Genomic DNA, 22,009 nt, shown 5'->3' with positions numbered 1-22,009 from the left:
TTAAAGCCTGGAATTAGAACTATCTGACGGTATAACTTCTATCTGAGTCGGGCTAATAGATTCCGATTTATTAGCTATATAAGCTATAAACCCTCTCTTAGAAATAGCTCCTAAGATCCTTAATTAATACAAGTAATAAGACTACCAATCAGAAGCTGGCCTTCTACCATATACTTTTATTTATTTTTTAACCCACTTTTATCAGCCTATGATTCCTTATCTAGCCAATCAGCTCTTTATAAGGACTGAATCTACTGCCTATTCTCCTCCTATTTTAGTTACCTACCCTATACCTTATTCAGACCTTATAGTCTATATTTTTTAGTCTTTTATATATAGCAATATAACTAATACTAGCTAATCTATAAGGCTATGCAATAAGGCAAAAGGCGGCTACCTTTATAGTAGGGACTCCTTATTATGCTATCTAAATGCTTAATCAACGAGGGAGAACAGCTCTATTAGCGTGAGCGGATATAGGTCCCGAGCTGTAAGCCGCTCCGTACGAGGATTATCTAAGATATATACGATTTAGCGCTTACTAGTTATCTAAGACGGGATATATTAAAGTCTCTTATTAATAGATAGTTCTATTAGCTAAGACTTAACTTAGATATATAGTAATTTATATAAAATTATAATACTTATAGCTAGAGTATTATCTAGAGAGAGAAACGCCATAGCCTCTTAAAGCTACTCCTAATCCTAGACTAAATCTAATTAGAGATATCTATTAATTTTATTATAAACCTCTTACCTACTTAATTAAATAGTTCTATAAACCTTATAGTTATTATAAATTATCTCTTAAAGAGTATTATTCTTAAACCTATAAAAGAGATTATAACTAGTACTATTACTAAGACCTTATTATAGTGCTTCGTCTAATACTATAGTATCCCTAGGGGAATTATAATAAATAGAGGGACCTAATTTATAAGCTAAATATAAAAGAGGCTATATAAGCTACTCTGCATCTAACGGAGGCTATTAATAGCCTAGCACCCCGAGACTAATAGAGCTATAAAGAGGGCTAATTAGGAGGTTAAGAGATATATCTATATCTTCGCTACCTATGCACAGGATGACTAGGATGAACTCCTGCCTATAGCAGCAGTGGCTATTAATAACCGTCTAGTAATATCTATAGGACTAAGTCCATTCTTCCTTACATATGGCTATAACCTAGAACCTATTAAGATTAATAAACAGCTCTAACCAGATGGGAAGTCGCTGGTAGCTCGGGCTAAGTCTATTATCTAAAGATTAAAAGAAGCTGCTAAATAGGCATAGGCCGCAATGGCCTTAGCATAAGAGCGATAAGAGGAGAATATAAATACCTAATAGTAATTATCTAATTAGTTTAAACTAAGAGATAAGGTATAGCTATAACTCTATTATATATATTTAAATTAACCCTCTAGGAAGTTTAATTAGCTCTTAGCTAAGTATATTATCCTTAAGACTATTAGATTATATACTTACTACCTTAATACCCCCCTAGGGATTTATAACGTGTTTTATATTTCCCTCTTATAGCTAGCTGCGGATAACTTATTGCCTTCCTAGCGGTTTAATAATTATTAGCCGCCTACTATATTAATAAATAATAATAAGGAATATAAAATTAAGGAGATCTTATAAGTTAAGAAGGTATATAAGTAATAAAAAGCCTTAGTAAAATAAATAGGCTATATAAAGCTAATATAAGAACTACTTAATTAAATAGTTAATATAGTAGCTTTAGCACGCTATGAGGCTCAGCATAGCAGGATGGGATCTAAACCTCCCCCTAGAAGAGGAGAGGAGGGGGGTATTATAACGGGCTGAGCCCGTGGGGGTCTCGGCTTGCACTCTCGACTAAGACCCATATAAGCTCAACAGCTAAAAGGGGCTCTTTTCGCTTCTCCTTTTTCACTTTCTTTTCTTTTCTTCCTTAGCTTTAGGATACTTATTAAAGTCGTTTAGCTAGTTATTAATATACTCAGCTGGACCGTTACATTTATATACCACCGTATTCTTCTTACCTGCTTTAGCCACTTAACGTTAGGTGCTTTGGGCCGCTTAAGAAGGCTTATAGTTAAGAAATAGAGCGATTAATTAAACGCTCTATAACCTACGTTTCAAAGACTAAGTTCTTTCTAGCCTTCTACGCCGCATATAAGGCCACTATAATAGAAAGAAATATTAAGGGGGCTTTTAAAGGAGCTAGCCTTATTCCTCTTAACCTAGAAAGTATAGTCTTAAAGCTTAATATTTAGCTATAGACGCTAACGCCGGTTAAGGAAGTAGCTAAACTATTAATCCCTTGGGCTTTAAAGACCCTAAAGACTATACTTAAGGCTTAATCTTAGTCTAAATACCTTAAAAGATAGATTAGAAGGCATTAAAGTAGCTCTCTAGAGTTAATTCTTAAAGCATTAAAGTCTCTTATGAAGGGAATAAAGGCAGTTATATATGAGATAGCACTCATAAGGGCAGAGGTCTAAGACCTTCGATAGGCAAATGAGATACTAAGCCAGCGCCAGAGGGCAAAAAGGACTAGACTATAGAAAAGAGGAGTAATAACGGTAGAGGAAGGAAGGCAAGTAATTAATTAAATAGATGTGGATGCGTAGGTAGTGGCCAAATCGTCGAGGAGTAGTGGTCGAGAAAGGTCAGTTAGACCGGGTGTTTAGCGCTATGGTATATACGGCAAGCCCGGGCATAATTCAAGGACTTGTCAGGTAGTAATTAAGATATCTGGGGAAGAGTATAGTGAGTAGTTTGAATTGATCGAATAGTTTATAGTGTTTTTATTGTGATCTCTAGTAGGAAGGTTAGGATTTTTGAGACACTCGCTTGTCTGAGACACTCGCTTATCAAGTACGTTATAAGATTTCTGTCTCGCTTGCTTGACTGTCCCACTTGCTTATCATGTACGTTATGTAAATACTTACCCCTAGGTTTAAAGGCGGGGTAGGTAGAGAGATAAGGGGATTTTAAGATTAGAGGGCTTGAAAAGGGTATAATTTTATCTACACCCTATCTAGTACAGCCAGGTCTCGCTCAGCAATCGGCATTCAGCAGGCGAAATAAGTTCCCTTCCCTTCCACTGGCTTCCCTGGTCTCCTTATATAAGTCACCCTTAAGATGAACCAGGCACATGTTCCATTCCTCCGAGCTCCTCACCGAGTAGCTTGCCCTCGATATCGACCGGGGTTGCGTCAATCAACACATATAACATCCGAGACCAGGACTCGCTGTGGTTGATCCATTGGTGCATGGTACCTCTTTGAATCAGCACATCGCCCGGCTTGAGGACGCGGCTCTCACCCGAATCCAGCAAGCACTCCATCTCGCCAACAAGGGCAATGGCATAGTCGCAGCTCACGGTTCGATGCATTGGTGAATAGGCTCCAGCTCGAGGCGGGTAGTCCACGTACCGCAGGACCGACCCGCTGCGCTTGACAAGACCCATCTTCCTCCGCTGCTCATAGATATGGCGGAAGTCGGAGAGGTCTTCGTCGTCAGCCAACCGGACGGGCGCCGATGATGTAGCGTAGGCCAGTCCGAAGCCAACGGGCTCATTTTTGTGACCAACTGTCCAGAACGGAACCGGCTCTGGTAAGCTGGTGGAGTAGATTGCTTTCCCAGACTCATCGTGTGTGGTGATGAAGCGACGCGGCTGCGGTAAGGAACCTCTTTGAAAGTACTCCGTAGCTGTCATGGTGATCTGGAGAGGAGATTGCTGATGCGCTAGAAGACGGACGAGAAGAGAAGGGTTGCGGGTTATGTTGGAGTGATGTGAAGCTGCTCTAACGTTACTATTATACAAAGAAGCATGGATCCGAGGCGATTACTGGCAAAGACCTCGGTCGTCCTTGATAATGTGCTCCGAATGGGAAGGGGTCGGAGCCAAAGTGGAGTGTCGGGTCCTCCGTGTTAGTTCGGTCCGAATATGACTCCTAAACCCGGACCTGTTTGTTTCGGTCCGACCTATGCTTATTCAGCCTTCAGTCATTGTAGAGGTCGGGCCGTAACTTTGAACCTAATGTACTTGGGGGTTCTCGGATCCTCCGTATCTGGGGCTTTCGAATGAGAATCCTCCGAGGTGGTCTCGGGGGTCTTGGTATGTTTTTCCACTTTCGCCTGTTTATGTAGATACATCAACCCGCCAGCGTTCTAGACGACGTTGTTCGTCAGTATCGTATGTGTTGAGTCGCAAAACTGACAGAAGAGAGGCCACGCTGGCACGCCATCAAGAGAAGTTAACCAAGACAGACCCTCACACACTACCAGCTCCAACAAGATGGTATCCTGGCCGATTTCAGTCTCGCCTGACAGCCCCTTCACCCTAGCTAATATTCCCTTCGGAATTTTCAGCACACCAAACAAGGTGAGTGCATTTTTTGCTTTCAAACCTGCCTGGACACAGCGCTACCATTTTGCAGGTTGAGAGACGTGTTGGCGCTGCCATTGGCGACTTTATAATAGATTTGTCCGTCCTAGAACAGTCTCCTTACTGTGATGATGCATGCTTGACGGATCTGACGATCTTCGGCGACGCTTCTCTATTCCGAAATGGTGATCTCAGCAGGTTTGCCAGCTTGCCGGCTGCGACAAGGACACAATTCCGGAAGACTCTCATAGAGTGGCTGAGCGACGGCAACTCGCCGCTTTTCAATGATACCTCGCGGAATGAAGCTGTTTTCATTCCCATGAAAGATGCTACTATGCATCTGCCGTTCGATATTCGAGGCTTTACGGATTTCTCGTGTGCGGATGTTCATGTCGATAACGTAAGCGTGGAATACCAGGTCTACACCTGCTGATCAGAGCAAAAGTCTTCTGACCTACATCTAGTGTAGCAGGCTTGCCGGGGTGTCAACACCTCCCAGCCACTACTGCATGCCTCTAGGCTACAATGGCAGAGCTTCGTCGGTCGTGACTGAAGGCGAGCCAATCCATCGACCGCGAGGAATCATAAGGAACCCACAAGACTCCTCGGTGTCGTTCGGACCTAGCAAAAAGATGGATTACGAGGCTGAAATAGGCATCTTCATTTCTCGACCTCTTCCCATGCGCAAGACCATCACTGCCGATGAGGCCAATGATTACATTTTCGGGTTTGTCGTACTGAACGACTGGTCAGCAAGAGACATCCAGGCTACAGAGATGACACCTCTTGGGCCATTTAGTGGCAAGGCCTTCGCTACCAGCATATCACCCTGGGTCATCACTCTTGACGCGCTGGAGGGGGCTCGGTGTTCTTCCACGGCCGTAGACTTGTCTGAAGGAGGTCCCACTGGTGCGCAACATCTACGTCATGACGATACGAATTCTACGTGGGATCTCGAGGTGGAGGTGTCTGTGTTCAGTGAGTATACCGTGATGCAGATTGAGGGGGCCAGGAAAGCTGATTGCCTCTAGGGCCTAAGTCCAAAAGCACAGCACCCCTTCTGACGTCTCGTTCTAATCTCCGCGATCTTCGCTGGTCGCCCGGTCAGATGCTTGCACACCTTGCCTCTTCCGGTTGCGGCTTTCGCACAGGCGACCTTGTTGGAACTGGCACAATATCATCCCCAGTACGTGGCAGTCTTGCGGTTCATTCCTCGAACCTATGTCATTCCTATGTGTGCTAATGATGATATAGAATGATTCTCCGCCCCTTCGCACTTTGGGATGCCTGTTGGAGTTAACGGAAGGTGGAATCAAATCTATGGGTAGTTATGGAGATGAAACTCTTACGTTTCTCGAGGATGGAGATGAAGTAGTTATGAGTGTCTGGACCGCCGGGCGGACGGTGGGACTTGGGACCTTGCGTGGTGAACTGCTGGGTCTGGTGGCAGATGAATGATCCAGAATTTTATAACTGATTTATGAATTTTTTGTCGCGAATGTCAATTTCACTCAATCTTGATAGTCACAGATAATCTCGGCGCCTATTATTCGAGGTTGTAATTATGAACCACCTAGAGCGAGTCGAGGAGGTGAAGTTTATAGCACGCAAGTGTGCAGACAGTTCTTCTACAACCCTCGAATACCCATCACTGCCGTTACTAACGTGATAGTTGACCATCGAGAAAAGGCTTCACGGCATGCGCGGGGAAGCTTGTAAATATTATTAATCACATATGTCTTGATAAAATCTTGAATTGCTTAGGATATAAAGTGCAATGTTGATATTGTGGCCATCGCCTCTTTCAAGCGATCACTACTTCTCACACAAACTCACGATAGCATCTTTTGCAGATATAGAAGCAGCCTTGAGAGGGGTACGCGCGTGCATATGACAAAGATCCGGTCTCCTTAATGGGCCTTGAGCCACGGAACAGCCTGCATGGCCTTGCGAATGCGCCCATTCACGAAGTACAAGGGGATACACAGAGAACCAAGGGCAAAGAGAATGCCACCAAACAAGACATAAGTCCCCCTCAGGCCAACGGCCTCAACCCAAGAATTGAAAGAGCCAGTGTAGCCGAATGAGATGGCGTTTCTACCTCCACAAGTTAGCACAATCGCGGGACCCGACATATGCGGAAGTAGTTCGCCAAGCCAAACACTAGTCAGCGCCGAAATAGCTATGAAGCCAAAATAGACGAGAGCGAAGCTAGCGTGTATGCCAACCCAGCTGTACTTCTGAGGATCCGCAGCCACAACGCCGTAGATGATGATGCCCAGGAAGTACAACAACAAAGGCAGGATGAAATTTGGGAGGACATGCTCAGGCTTGCGGATGCCGTGGTTGCGGCGGCTCAAGTAACAGCTGATGGGCTCAGCCATCTCTCCAAAGGCGAGACCAAACAGGGCACCAAGGGCGGCTCCCGCCTGGGCTGTTCCAACCGCAGACTGGGAGAAGTTCCAGGGCGGCATCTCGAGGCGCGCACTGTAGGTGAGGCTCAGCACGACAACGCCCCCGAAAACCATGCTGTTGAAGAGCAAGGCCCAAAATGTCCCGGGAACGAAGATACAGATGAAGATATCCCTGTACGCTCCGAGGAACCGGGCGGCAGGTGAAGGCTGAACTTGAATGGGCCCAAACTGGCGCATATAGGAGGCCGTTTTGGGACCGCCGTGTTCAGAGTGCTCGCCTTCGATCTCGAAACCAGCGCTGCGGGCAGCTTCAGCTGTAGCAAAGGTCCGGTGGGTACCATATGCGTCAGTAGCGTGGATCCTGCCGCTGACCTCAGCTGCGTGGCGGACGAACAGAGTCTCCGGCACACAGAAGACGACGACGACCAGAGAGAAGGATGTGAAGGCCAGCCAGTACCAATAGCTTACTCGCCAATCGCCATTAGCATGCTCGACGATGAAGGTTACGGGGACCAAGAGCAAGGACGAACCAACGGCGGTCAGCGTCCAGTAGGCTATGAGGCGTGCGCTTCGCTTGTAGAGGAATGATGTGTCTAAGACGATGATGGGTAGCTTTGACCTGTCAGCCCCGGCCTTATCAAATGTGTATGCGAGCGCAGCGCAGGTGGAGAAACCAGGTGGAAAAGGCACTACATACCAGGCAGTCAGCGACTCCTGCGGCAAGACCTTGTAGGCAACGGGCTCCGAGGTGAGACTCAAAGGACTGTGACTTGGCGGCCCAGATTATAGAAGCCAGGAGAAGAATATTACTGAGGATAAAAACGAAACGCCGACCGAGTGCCATAGATAGAGGTACGAAGAAGAAATTCCCCAGGCCCATGCACAGCGAGGGATAGCTAGCGAGTTCTGTAATACGCTTCGGATCAAACGCCTAAGTTCACGCCGCGTTAGATGAGGCGTCTGAATCGTCGGAGGGGGGTCCAAGACAACTTACACCGTGCGTCTGCACCTTGTATTCGCCGACGAGGTTGCCAAGGAAGAGTGAAGTGGACTGAATAGTGCCAAATGCAGCGACACCGTAGACACAGACAGCCGCGAGGATGAGACGCTGGCGACCGTCTCCAAAGTTGAGGGGATCATTGGGGTCGGATGAGGGGACGGGTAGTTTGCGGGCATGGCCGTCTTCTTCGTAGAGCAAGACTCCAGCACCTTGAATCTCGACATCTTCGACAGCGACGGCTCTGCCCGTTGCTTCAGTGCCTCGTTTCTCTTCCATGATAACAATGTCAAAAGATGCGTCAAAGGTGCTTGAGTCTTGTCTCGATATCGCTTATAACTCCAAGGTGTGCAGTGAGGAGAGGAAAGAATAGAGTCTGGATAACTAAGTCACAAGAAGAATGACTTTAAATCAATACAGAGGATCATGAAAGAACGTGGTACAGTACTTATGTCAATTTGCCGTCTGGGGCCCCAGAAACCTCTACCGAAGCTAATTTCCCCGCACTCGCTTACCCCATCTTTTCAAGCCCAGTGGCCCCGCTTGGTCTGATGGCTCGGATCACAAGGTTGGCTTCTCGAGCCCCTCATGATCCACACGTTCGGCCCGAAGGTCTCACGGTTCGCCGTCTCCCTTCGCCCACCGCCGCGACCGTCGCACGCTGCTCCTCCAGTCCCTCTTCTTATGCTTGCTGCATTGTCCGAAAGGCCTGAGTCGTGGTATCTCTCCCGAACACCCATCCACGCCGATGCCCGACCCTCTCGATCGACCTCCTGGATCATGGACAAACAACAAGACCCACCAGCTGTGGCATGTCTCCGTTGTCGCAAGCAAAAGGTTGGGCCCCACCAGCGTCCGGCACGCCCGGCTCCTGCGTGTGCCAGCATCGACTATCACTGACAGGATTGAAGCTCAGATGTAGTCGTGAGCGACCAGAATGCCGTCGCTGTCAACGAGTCGAGACCAAGTGCTACTATCCAACCCCACCAGATCGGAAGCGACTCGCCCTCGAGCGGGCACGGGAAAGAACCTCACGGTCAGAGTTTCACCAGACTGCATCTCCAGGTCAAGCTCCACGGCCTCATCTTGGCGACTCTGGGCCATCGAGTGCCCAAGACTTGGATTCACAGAATGCATTGCCTGCCACACCAGGAGATCAAACCAGGTCAACGAGGGATGAATTCATGGTTCTATGTGGGCGGGGAGCTCATGAGAGTCGAGCAACCCTGGTTCAGCCAGAGATGGGAGCCTCGACGCGCCAAATACATCCGAGCCAGGATACATTTACCACTGTTCAAGTCTCAAAAGAAGTAGCTCTATTCCTGTTCGAGATATATTTTGAACGGCACTATCAGGCTGATTTTCTATTTCGCAAAAAGCAGTTCATGGAGGACTATACGGCCGGCAAGATTTGCAACTATGTTGTTCTTGCAACTTTTGCGTTCGCATCCTTGTATGTCGGTTCAAAATCGCCCACCTCTTATCCCTCCTCCGACTCTTACTGACACGCAGCCCAGATTTCTCCCTACCGTTCCGGGAGGGGTCTTTCAAGGGGAAATTGACATCACAGAAGTCTCCCTGGCTGACTGGGGAGTGATCGGTCAGCGGTGGGCAGAGCAGGCCGGCCAGCAAGCTCTGATGAAAGCTGACCAGCCGTGCCTGGCGCTCGTACAGACCTGCCAGGTCTTGGCTCTCTTCTGGTTTGCCAAAGCTGAAGTTACGAGAACAGGCATGCACACAGGTATCTCCAACATTCTGCTTTCGCATCTTTCATCATAGTTTGGTGAAGCTAACATCCTTTGTTGCCATCGCCTATCGGGCTTCCCGGCTGCTACAATGTCACCAGATCCACTTTGACAACACCATGACCGACCAGACTAGCGAGCAGGACCTGGGGATGCGGTGCCTTTGGGCATGTTGGCTCACTGAATGCTCCAACCTGGAGAATTCACGGTTCCAGGTCGACTGCTGGACCGATGTCAATGGTTGTCCATTGCCTGCCGATGGCGACAATAGTTCTGCCGGAAGCTTCACGTATTTTCTAGACAAAAACGGGGGCCTCGTTTCGCCAGATAACGGAGCCAAGGTTGGCTTCAACTCTGTGTTAATTGTGGTCCAAGGGCTCTGGTCAGTTGTAATCGACGACACTTTCAGAGCTGGTCTGACTGGGCACTAGGTGGGAAGTCCAGCAGTTTGTCCGATCAGTTCATGGGAACAACGGCAGTCCATCCGAATGGGCTGCAAAATATTGCTCTTTAAATCAGAGGCTGGAAGATCTCCCCAGTCATATGACTCACTACGAACAGCACATCTTGGCTAGTGGAGTCCCCAGACCCCCGTCAGCCGAGCTAAGTCGCATCTTCTCACTGAAGTACATCTACGAACTCTGCCTCATTTATCTACACTCTTCGGTAGTTCCCGCTCTGTCCTGCCGCACGCAGACACCAAATTTCTCACGGTCGATGCTGCGACTTGCAGCCGAGCAAGCTTGGGAACACTCCACAAAAATGACTACTATGACGGAACAATACATATCGTGGAAGGCACCCATTTCAAAACTGTGGCCCATGGTTGGATACGGAGCCTACGTGTGCGCTGCCGTCCAACTGCGTCGATGCCTCGCCCTCGGTTCGCTCAACTACCAATGGTTTGAACGCACAAAAGCCCATCTTCATCTCACGGGAGAGCTTAGGAAGTATTGGATGACCTTACAGCCACTTGTATGTTGCAGTGTGTAAAAGATTGTTTTGCGGCTTCCTGACCAATAGTACCTAGTATGAAGACATGGAACGCCAATTTGCCCAAGCCCAGGCGCTCACTGCCTCCCTACGAGCAGACCTGTCCAAACAGAATTCGGGTCCTGGCAATGGTGGAGAAGCTTCTAACATTGACAAGCGAGATGCGAATACATGGCCGGATCTTTCAAGTCACATCCGCACTTATGTCGCCAATAACAACAATTTTCAAAGGTTTGGCGGGCTGAGAGTCCAAGGGCGATTCAGTCACACCGCCACGGGTGACCCATTGGAGACATCGTCTGCCTCGAATAACCGGGAAACGAGTCCTCAACTACCAGATATCCAAACACTAGGTTTCCCTGGCGCCACCGACCAGCCGTCAATGGGCTCTGATGGCAAGTTGGCAGATGCAAAGGACAGGCTCCCAGCCGATCACAGTTGGGAAGAGAGGCTAGAGCCGATCTGGTGGAACCAAGATCCTGGGTGGCTAGATGACGTATTTGGGAGTGGCTTCTTCCTTTCGGATGACCTTGGATTCCGCATGGATGTATGCTAATCTTAGCTGATAAAGGGATATCAGCTTAGTTAAATGCGGGCTGAGCCAAAAAGCGTAGCGCGCCATTTTAGTTCGGTCCCTTGGGGGTGTGCCAGATTATAGGGAGCTGTAAAGATGGCTTTGTTTTGTCGGCCTCTGCCGTGTTGAATTCAATCTGTCGGACTGGTTTGCTGTTCATTGTGCCGCATCGATCTTTTCTACTCGTACAAGTCTACACGGAGTGCCTCTCGAGATCTTGGTGCAGTTAGATGTCTTCATTGTTTATGCGTTACTTTATCATGTCTCATCAAGTTTCCATCGCGTCTCAGGCCATTTCAGTCGTATTATATCACTCTTTCGCCTCATACCTCCAATTCGCTTTAAAGCTCTTCAACGCTCAACCCGGTCCCAAGCTCATCAGCTAGCATCTCCAAATACTTTTCGTCCATCTTCATATCCTCCTCCTTCTCCTCCTACTTCCCGCCTCTAGGGCTACAACTCGACGTCGGGAGAACGTCCTTGTAAGGATTCCCGGTCAAAGAATCAGGTCCACTGCGAATACTCTCCTCAACCGTAATGGGTGACGACTGCCTAGTTGCAGGAGAAGGGTCGGAGGAAGAAGTTGACTGCCGAGATGGTTGCGTATCTAGTCTCATTCGGGCAATCTTCTCCAGGAGTCGGCACTGCCGCTCAAACTTGACTTTCAGCACCTTGCCCAGGTAGTCCCTGCCAAAGATGGGTCCGCAGTGGTCGGCGAGGGCCTCAAGCACTGGGAGGCCGCCATGCTCGGTAATAGCGTTGCGTACATCGAGGTAGATGTGGAAGCGAAACTTGGAACGAAAGCGGTCGAAGTAGTGCTTTCTGGTGTGACGGCAAAAGGTATTCTTGGACAAATGGCGATACGTTGTGATGATTGCATCTAGGTGGTTTGCGTTAGGTCTTAGACGTTGAGATGGATATGGGGTAATCAAGGTTCGTTGTACTCGACGCTTATATTCGTATGAGCTTGATGCTATGGGCATCACGGTACCTGTGGAGTGAGGTCATTGCGAAGAGCATCAAAGGAGCACTCACTAATCCTATATTAGATCGTGGCTGTATTACAGGGGCGGTGGCCAATCAAAAGTCAGAGCCTCTCAACACAGAGGCACCAGTTGGTGATGCACCTATTTCTGGGGAAGAGGTTCTTTCTGTGCTGTGACGAACTGCATAGTGACTAATCACATCTGCTTGCAAAGAAGTGCCGAGTGTTTCAGAACGTCCAATAGCCAAGGACAATGAGTTCACATAAGCAGTCAACGTCATCATGCATGCGAATGAAGGAATCCTTTTCCTCGGAGGTTTTCTGCCCAAGGGTGTTAATACCTCATTACAGGGCCCGCCTCTAGCTCTCTTATCATGAACAAAGTCTGTCCTCTTGTCCGTCACTTTATCCTTTGGATGGTGGTACACCTAACGATTGCTTTACGAGTAGCATTATCATTCGCTTCTAGCGTCACTGGGTTTGCCTTGAGGGCATCGCTTCATGGGCATCACCGCTAGTTCACTAAATGAGTTCTCCTCATCGGCATGCACTATTTTCCTCTCTCACATTATATTATTAGTTCTCTCTGTAAGGCCACCTTTGCGGGGGGGAATCATTCACATCATACGCTTTACTCGCTTCTTAGCCGTCTCTTTATTTGCAAAACATCATTCGCTTTCTAAGCATCACTCTATGAGTTTGCAATCAATTATGTTATATTCCTCGGCGCAGCCGATCTAACTTGCCCTATCTGAGCTTCACATCATTAGAACTGCCTAATATCCAATGCAAGCCGCCCATTCCCCCAACGGGATCGTATCATAAGTGCATTGGCTACCCTGAAGCCGTGGGCTTGGATTATCACAAGGTCACGTGACAGGTCCGACCTGGTTGCTGACATAATCACTAGCGGCGGCCGGGCTGGTAGCTGTGGCTTGACTGGCTGGGTGCCTTGAGGCTGGTGGCGTAAAGTCAGGTGACCTCCTCGCAACCACAACAACAGTTCTATCCCGGTCTGAATATCGTGACTCTCATTCCCTTGAACAAGAACGTCAAGACCTGTCAATGAACTGAGAAAAATGTGACAGAAGCTTTCAGACTCAGACTGCTTTGCCTTGAATGAGACGCTGCTATGGCAAGCGTGACGTGAGCTGTGCCGTGGCCATATTCGCACATGTTTCTTTGTTCTCAGTACCCTCTCTCAAGATTCAGGCAGTCCGTTAATTTCTTTCATAATCTCTCATCAGTCTCCAGCCATGACCCCGATCTCGCCAAATCGTGCCCGAGCATCTCGTCGTCCGTCCTCGATATCGTGATCGCCCTCGCATCGACTCCCGAAGAAGAAGCACCCCGGGCTCAAGAGTCCAACCATCAGCTCACGTCGCCGTACGCAGCCCACCAGAAACGTCCCAGCCCTGCGTGGAAATACCATTGTTATAGCCGGGATCGACCGCGCTCTTTGATCACAGACTCTGGTACACTATAGCCGGCTACATTCTCTCCACACGACAGCTGATGTCTCTCCTTCTTCTGCGTTAGGAAAGCGGAAGTATCCCATGGATGTGGATGACGGCGGTGGTTATAGCAGTTAAAGACTCCCTGAGAGGTCTAATCTTTCATAATATAGCTAAGAGTAAGTCTTCTACTAACGTATATGATAAACATGCGACGCATCTAAGTATGCGACGCACCTATACTGTGCACTAAATCTTAACATTCTTAAGCTTAATAAAAGCCGCAATAAAATAGCTATAGGCTTAAAAAAGTATTTTAATAAACTTAACTCTTAAATAAATTATAATAACGTACATGATAAGCATGTGCACCAAACAAGTATATGCACTAAAAATCCCTTAATCATCACTAATGCCATTTGATCAATTAATTATTAACTAAAAATCATGCCTTAACTCTATTCTAAATGTTAAGTCCTTCTTGTGCTTTAAGCTCTCTAAAATAACCTAAATTTAAGTCTCCGAGGCGCTGCTAGGCTATACTAAGTTAACTATTGGGCCTTATATCGCCGGCATAATGGCATTCAATCTCGATGTGATTAGATTCCTAAATCACGCAAACTATCTAATCTAGAGGAATAGATTATTATTTAGTTCATTCTCGACCTGGATTCGCGAGGATTTCCCCCGCGACTACGTAGTGTTGAAGAAATGGCTAATTGATTACTCGCCGACCGCGACGCGCTACCTATCGGCAAGCGCTGGGCTTATAACTTTATTAGACGACACCTAGAGCTTAAGACGCATTTTTTTTAGAAATATGACTACTAGAGAGCTAAGTGCGAAGATCCAACTATTATTCGTAACTAGTTTACGGTTATGGCGAATGTAATCGCGAAGTATGGCATCTGATTAGAAGATATCTATAACTTTGATGAGACTAGCTTTATAATAGGTATAATTCAAAGCGGAATAGTCGTCATAGGCATAGATAGGCGTAGAAAGCTAAAATCAGTACAGCCTGGAAACCGGGAATGGATTATAGTCATTTAAGCGATCAATGCGGAAGGCTAGGCGATCCCGCCGTTTATCATCGGCGCGGGCCAATATCACCTCGCTAACTGGTACCGAGAAAGCAACCTCCCGGGCGATTAGGCTATTGCGATGACCCAAAATGGCTGGACCGATAACGAGACTGGTCTAGAGTGGCTAAAGCACTTTGACCGGTATATAACTAATTGATTAATTAGTTCTTATCGTCTCTTAATCCTTAATAGCCATAAAAGTCATTATTTTATCGATTTTGAGAGGTTTTGCCAGGATAATAATATTATCACGCTTTATATACCACCTCATTTATCTCATCTGCTTTAGCCCCTTAACATCGGGTGCTTTAGCGTGCTTAAGAATACTTACGGTCGAGAAATTAAGCATTTGATCAGATGCTCTATAACCCACGTTTCGAAGACTGAGTTCTTTCTGGCCTTCTACGCCGCATTTCAGGCCACTATGACACAAAAAAATATCAAATTAGCCTTCAGAGGGGCCGGGCTTGTTCCTCTTGACCCGGAAAGTATGGTCTCGAAGCTTAATGTGTAGCTATGGACTCCAACACCGCCTGAGGAGGTGGCTAAACCATCGACCCCTTGGGTTTCAAAGACCCCAAAGACCGTGCTTAAGGCTCAATCTTAGTCAGATTACCTCGAGAGACGAGTTAGAACGCATAAAAGTAGCTCCCCAGAGTCAATTCTAGAAGCTATACGGTCTTCTTCTAAGGGAACAAAGATAGTTATGCATAAGGTTGCCTTACTCGAGGCTCGGGTCAAAGACCTTGAATAGGCGAATGAGATACTAAGCCGGCGCCGGAGGGCAAAAAGGACCTGACTACAGAAAAGAGGGGTAATGACGGTAGAGGAAGGACGGCAAGCAATTGATCAAATGGATGTTGATGCGCAGGTAGTGGCGGAATCGTCGAGAAGTGGTGGTCAAGGAAGGTCGGCGCGACCGGGTGTTCGGCGTTGTGGTGTCTGCGGCAAGCCCGGCCATAATGCAAGGACCTGTCAGGTAGTGATTGAGACGTCTGGGGAAGAGTATAGTAAGTAGTTTTAATTGATTAAATGGTTTGTGATGTTCTTATTGCGGCTTCTATCTTATGGGTATAGGAAAAGTAGTGCATATACTTATTTAGTGCACATGCTTATCATATACGTTAGGTTTTTTATAACTTAATTAATTTAACTCTAAGTTATTAACTAGTTAAATCTTAAGCTAAATTTCTTAGAATTTTTAAGGCTATTTTAAAATTTAGTATAAATCCTACTATAGGGTAAAATACGTCGCATACTTAGATGCATTGCATGCTTATTATATATGTTATAGGTAATGGGAAGATTAAAAATAAGGCTATTATATTAGCTTTAAGATATACTACTATATAACATATATATATAGCGAGTGCACCGGACAAGCGAGTGCATTACTATCTCCTGAGTGCGTGCGGACCTCTACTATGGTAACGATGTAAAAGACTAAAAAATATAGACTATAAGGTCTGAATAAGGTGTAGGGTAGGTAACTAAAATAGGAGGAGAATAGGCAGTAGATTCAGTCCTTATAAAGAGCTGATTGGCTAGATAAGGAATCATAGGCTGATAAAAGTGGGTTAAAAAATAAATAAAAGTATATGGTAGAAGGCCAGCTTCTGATTGGTAGTCTTATTACTTGTATTAATTAAGGATCTTAGGAGCTATTTCTAAGAGAGGGTTTATAGCTTATATAGCTAATAAATCGGAATCTATTAGCCCGACTCAGATAGAAGTTATACCGTCAGATAGTTCTAATTCCAGGCTTTAAAACCCTATTAGTTTCATTAGAAACGGATACCTAAAAGCCGGGCTATAGTTAGAAGAAGTTAAAACCCTTAAAGGTTTTAAACTAAGAGTTTTAAAACCGGGTGGAAAATACCCGATAGAAAGGCACGGCTTTATTAGCTTTATCGGGCTGTATAAGAGCCCTAAGTCCGAAGTCACGTGACCCTTCCTAAAAGGGTAATATGACCTAAAAGGGGCATTATTATAACTCCTTGATATCTTGCTTATCTAAGCATATATAGCTTAGGTAAGCAAATTATAAGATAGCGCATAAGCTATAACATATAATAATAAAATCCTAGGCTTATATCTTATAAGCCTATTTTTCTAGAATTATATTTATAAAATGTAACAGTCTGACCCCAAAGGGGCTCAAGCTACAGCTAACTAGCTTCTGCCGTGCCGCGATGCTGCGGCCCCTTAGCCACTAAGGCAAAAGGGTAAGTTAATAACAGACCGCCAGTCTGTTATTATAGCTGCAACTATAGGGGACCGGCTCGGCGCCACAGCGCCCAAGCCACTATACGGCACAGTTCGTAACATAAAAGACCTTTATTTTAAGGGCTTTTATACCATAATCCTTAGTCCTATAGCTATTATAATTAATTATTAGCAAAAGAGTTCTTAATTTATCTATCTCGGTCTACTTCTTAATCTCTAGGTTAATCTATATTACCCTTTGAAATATAGCCTACTTTTCCCCTTATAATTAGATACTTCTTATCTTTCCTTTCGCTTAGCTATAAGAGCTATAAGTACTGGCCTTTAATCTAATTATCCTCGTAATCCTCTGGCATATCTTACTCTCATCGTGAGAGGGCATCTAGGATAATAGCCTTTTTGCTAGGTTAGAATTAAATTATAAAGTTAAACCGTGATAATATCTCTACTTAGTAGACTTATCTTTCGCTAAGCTATTACTTTTTTATAAAATATTAAAGGTTAAGGTAATTTATAAGGATTAGAAAGAAGGCTATATTTCTTAATTTTATATCTTAGTATTTTAAATAATAAATAATTATAAGTAGCTTTTTATTATAAATTAAATAATTATATTTAATAAGTAAATTTTTCTTTAAGAAAAAAGTTATTAATTAAAAGATTTTATTTTTTTATTTATAAAAAGGTAATATTATATTTTTTTATTAATTAAATAATAAAAAATATTTTTTTAGATTTTTATATATTTTATAATATATTTTAAAAAATAAAAATTAATTATTTATTACTATATAATATAATATAATACTTACTTAATTATAATACTTACTTATTATATATATTAATATATATAATAAGTAAGTATATTAAATAAGTAAGTATATTAAAAATCTTTACCTTAAAGATAAAAATTACTATAAAAATACTATAAATTATTTAATTAATTAAAACTACTTATTATATTCTTCCCCTAATATCTTAATTACTACCTAATAAGTCCTTATATTATAGCTAGGCTTACCGCAGATACTATAACGCTAAATACCTAGTTATACTGACCTCCCTTAATTACTACTTCTCGATAATTTAGCCACTACCTATGCATTAATATCTATCTAATTAATTACTTGCCTTCCTTCCTCTACCGTTATTACCCCTCTTTTCTATAGTCGGGTTCTTTTTGCCCTCCGGCGCCGGCTTAGTATCTTATTTACCTCTCAAAGGTCTTTATTCTTAGCGGTCAATAAGGCTACCTAATGCATAACTGCCTTTATTCCCTTTGCAAGAGACTATAGAGCTTCTAAAATTAACTCTAGGGAGCTACTCTAATGCCTTTTAATTTATCTTTTAAGGTATTTAGACTAAGATCTAGCCTTAAGCACGGTCTTTAGGGTCCTTAAGGCCCAAGGGGTTAACGGTTTAGCTGCCTCCTTAACTAGCATTAGTATATATAGCTGCATATTAAGCTTTAAGATTATATTTTCCGCATTAAGAGGAATAAGCCTAGCTCCTTTAAAAGCCCCCTTAATATTTTATTCTATTATAGTAGCTTAAAATGCGGCGTAGAAGGCTAGAAAGAACTTAGTCTTTAAAACATAGGTTATAGAGTATCTAATTAGACGCTTTATTTCTTAATTATAAGTACTCTTAAGCACGCTAAAGCACCTAATATTAAGGGGCTAAAGTAAATAAGAGGAATAAGGTAGTATATAAAGCCTAATAATCTTATTCTCCTTATAATATCTCTCAAATTTGATAGAGTAGTGACTTTTATAGCTATTAAGGATTAAGAGATAATAGATACTAATTAATCGATTAGTTATGCACTGGTTAAAGTACTTAAGCCACTTAAGACTAGTCTCGTTATTAGTCTAGCTATTTTAAGTCATCGCAATAGCCTAATCGCCCGGGAGGTTACTTTCTTAGTACTAATTAGCGAGATAATATTAGCCCGCACTAATGATAAACGGCGGGATCGGCCAGCCTTCCGCATTAATCGCCTAAATAACTATAATCCATTCTCGGTTTCTAGGCTATATTGCTTTTAGCTTTTCACGCCTTTCTATACCTATAATGACTATTCCGCTTGCAATTATGCCTATAAGAAAGCTAGTCTTATTAATATTATAAATATTATCTAATTAAATACTATACTTCGCGATTATATTTACTATAAGCTAAAACTAATCGCGGATAATAATTAGATTTTTATACTTAGCTCTCTAGTAATTATATTTATAAAAAAAATATATCTTAAGGTCTAGGTATTACTTAATAAAGTTTAAAGCTTAGTATATACTAATTAGTAATATATCGCGGTTAATAAGTAATTAATTAGCTATTTCTTTTATATTATATAGCTAAGGAGGAAATCCTTATAAATCTAGGTTAAGAATAAATTAAATAATAATTTATTTCTCTAGATCTAATAGTTTATGTAATTTTAGGATAATATCGCGTTAAGATTATATACTATTATGCTGATGATATAAGGCATAGTAATTAACCTAGTAGAGCCTTATAGTTTATTATAGTTTTAAATCTAGGTTATTTTAAAGGGCCTAAAGTATAAGAAGTAATCTAGCTTCTTTATTTAATTAAGATATCTCTAGTTATAAGAAATTAATTAATTAAATAATAATAATATTAAATAAGGGATTTTTAGTATACTTGCTTATTTAGTATACTCGCTTATTATATATATTATAAGATTTTATTTAATTTACTTAATCTAAAAGTTTAAGTTATTTTTATCTTAAATTAATTTTTTAAAGAATTTTTTTTTAATTAATATAAACTAATATAAAATTTAAGTATTTAATTTACTTATTTATTTAACTTGCTTATTAAGTATATTAATTAAGAATTAATTACTTAAATAAAAAGGTAATATATATAATAAGCATATAATATATCTAAGTATATAATGCATTTTATCTTATAGTAGGATTTATATTAAATTTTAAGATATCTTTAAAAATTCTAAGAAATTTAGTTTAAATTTTAACTAGCTAATAACTTAAACTTAGACTAAATAAGCTATAAGAAATCTATTTTAATTTCTTAGAATTTTTAAAAAAAATCCCTTATAAGATAGTTTTAAAAAAAGCTTATTTATACTATATAAGTAGTTTTTTCTCTATAAAGATATTTTTTTAAAAACTCTAGGAAATTATATATAATTTATTTAAGAGTTAGGTTTATTAAAATGCTCTTTTTAAGGTTATAACTATTTTATTATAGTTTTTATTAAGCTTTAAAATTTATAATTTTAATATATAATATAAGTGCATCGCATACTTATATGCGTTGCATGCTTATTATATATATTATAAGTTAAGGAATTTTTATTTTACTCACTTATCTATTTTACTCGCTTATTATATATATTACCTAAGTTATATTAATAGCTAAGGGAGCTGGTATATATGAAGTGCTAACGAGCGAGTCCTATATACTCGACGATGCTTATCTAGACCGACCGTGGATTGGGACCGCAGTCGTCCTGTCAAATGTGACAGCCTGCAACATGCCTTAAAGGGTGTTATGTGATGACACTAGGCTCAATTGGGAAGTCGCAGAAATACGCCTTCCCCTTTGCGAGGCTTCGCCGAGAAACACACAGAGAACAATAAGATAATACATCATTATATTTAATAATTAACAATCAGAATACTAGCCACTTGCGCAATCAATTCATTAATTATCAAAGGAAGATGCTCTCTACCGAATCCTTAGCGAAGCTTAGCCTATGCACCGCCGTAGATTAGACCCTCTGGGATGACTAGTTTAAGTCTAAAGCCAAGCGCGCCTAACTCTGGGATTATATCGACCCAGAAATATCGGGAAGTAATCATTAAACCCTCGCCGAAGCTACGGTGGCTCCAATGAAGCCCTAGATCAGTCAATTCAGCAAGAGAACCTCCACCGGCAACTGGTCGGCGAGCATGAGCGCTGTGAGCGTCGCAGAGCTCCATATCGATGATATCGCGATTTAGACCGTGTTGACCGCGGAATATAGCGCTAAATAGAAGGATTATAAGCTCCTTATGAAGAAGATTAATAACCTATAAGAATAGATATATAAGATTATAAGCTTAGAGTACCTTTACTAATACTATATCGCAGAGAAAGATATTAATAAATAATATGCCTTATTAAAGCTATATTTAGGTATTAACTTACTTAACTATAAGATATAAGCCCGCTAAGAATATATTAATACCCTTGCGATCCCTTACTAAGAGAGATTATTAATAAAAAAAAAATAAAAAATTAATTAAATAAATAAGATTAAGTATATAATAAGCTCCTTAAAGTAGGGTTTAAGGACTTAAAAGAGATAAGCCTATAGTTTACTAACTTTATATAGGCCCTTAGCTAAAGCTATTATAAGACCTAGATCTATTTTTATTACTTATTATACTTAATAGAAATAAGAAAGAATACCCTTATATTATTAAAGGTATTATAAGATATATAATTCTTTCTAAATAGTATTATAAATAATTACTTAATAGCTCATAGAAAAGCCATAAAGGGAGCATTTAGTCTTACTATTACTAAAGGCTCGCTAACTAATATAACTAAGAGTATTAAAGATATAAATAATAACTAAGAAAGAAATAACCTCTATAAAAGAGAAAGGTATAGAAGAGGCTATTAAGGAGCGCTAAGAGAATAGAATCTGCGTAGCCTATTAGTTTATAAGGGCATGCTAAGAAATAGCTAAAGTAATAATTACCTTATTAAATATAAATAAAGTAAAGAAAAAGAAAAAAGAGATAAATATAAGGCCTATTATAGCCCTTACCCCTTATTAGGCTATTTTTATATTATTAAGAATAAAAGACTATATTAATAAAACCCTAATAAAATAGTCTAGAAGAGTATTAATTAGTGACTTATTATTAATAACTTGCTTATAAAATAAGTTAGAAAGGTAAAGAGATTAAATATATTAAAGTAATTAATTAGTAAATACTAAGAAAAGGCTTAAGTTGCCTTTTACTCCTTATAATAATTAATATATACCCTAAAGAACTTAGCTATTTTTAACTTAGGAGCTATAATATATATCTTTAATAATCTCTTATGCTTTACTTAGCTAATTACTACCGCGCCAAGGGACTTCTTATAAGTAAAAACAATCCCT

General features: G+C 42.0%; 3 protein-coding genes across 3 annotated transcripts; 1 reads left to right on the top strand and 2 right to left on the bottom strand.

The window, feature by feature from the left end:
• Window positions 1-3,127: 3,127 nt before the first annotated feature.
• LRP88_02064 (cupin domain-containing protein) lies at window positions 3,128-3,709 on the bottom strand (the record flags this gene model as incomplete). The annotated part of the gene is made up of 1 exon (XM_083238735.1): window positions 3,128-3,709. The coding sequence occupies one exon, from the start codon at window positions 3,707-3,709 to the stop codon at window positions 3,128-3,130; it is 582 nt and encodes a 193-aa protein (XP_083105330.1).
• A 582-nt stretch (window positions 3,710-4,291) lies between these two features.
• Window positions 4,292-5,412, top strand: LRP88_02063 (uncharacterized protein; the record flags this gene model as incomplete). The annotated part of the gene is made up of 3 exons (XM_083238734.1): window positions 4,292-4,378; window positions 4,434-4,781; window positions 4,846-5,412. 3 exons carry the CDS (start codon window positions 4,292-4,294, stop codon window positions 5,410-5,412), a joined length of 1,002 nt encoding a protein of 333 aa, XP_083105329.1.
• An 879-nt stretch (window positions 5,413-6,291) lies between these two features.
• LRP88_02062 (major facilitator superfamily domain-containing protein) lies at window positions 6,292-8,071 on the bottom strand (the record flags this gene model as incomplete). The annotated part of the gene is made up of 3 exons (XM_083238733.1): window positions 6,292-7,407; window positions 7,493-7,726; window positions 7,790-8,071. The coding sequence occupies 3 exons, from the start codon at window positions 8,069-8,071 to the stop codon at window positions 6,292-6,294; spliced, it is 1,632 nt and encodes a 543-aa protein (XP_083105328.1).
• Window positions 8,072-22,009: the final 13,938 nt, after the last annotated feature.

This window comes from Fusarium phalaenopsidis (genome assembly GCF_050370095.1).
Source record: "Fusarium phalaenopsidis strain FUZ10S chromosome Unknown contig_32284, whole genome shotgun sequence".
Lineage (NCBI taxonomy): Eukaryota > Fungi > Ascomycota > Sordariomycetes > Hypocreales > Nectriaceae > Fusarium > Fusarium phalaenopsidis.
This window is presented reverse-complemented; position numbering and strand designations above follow the sequence as displayed.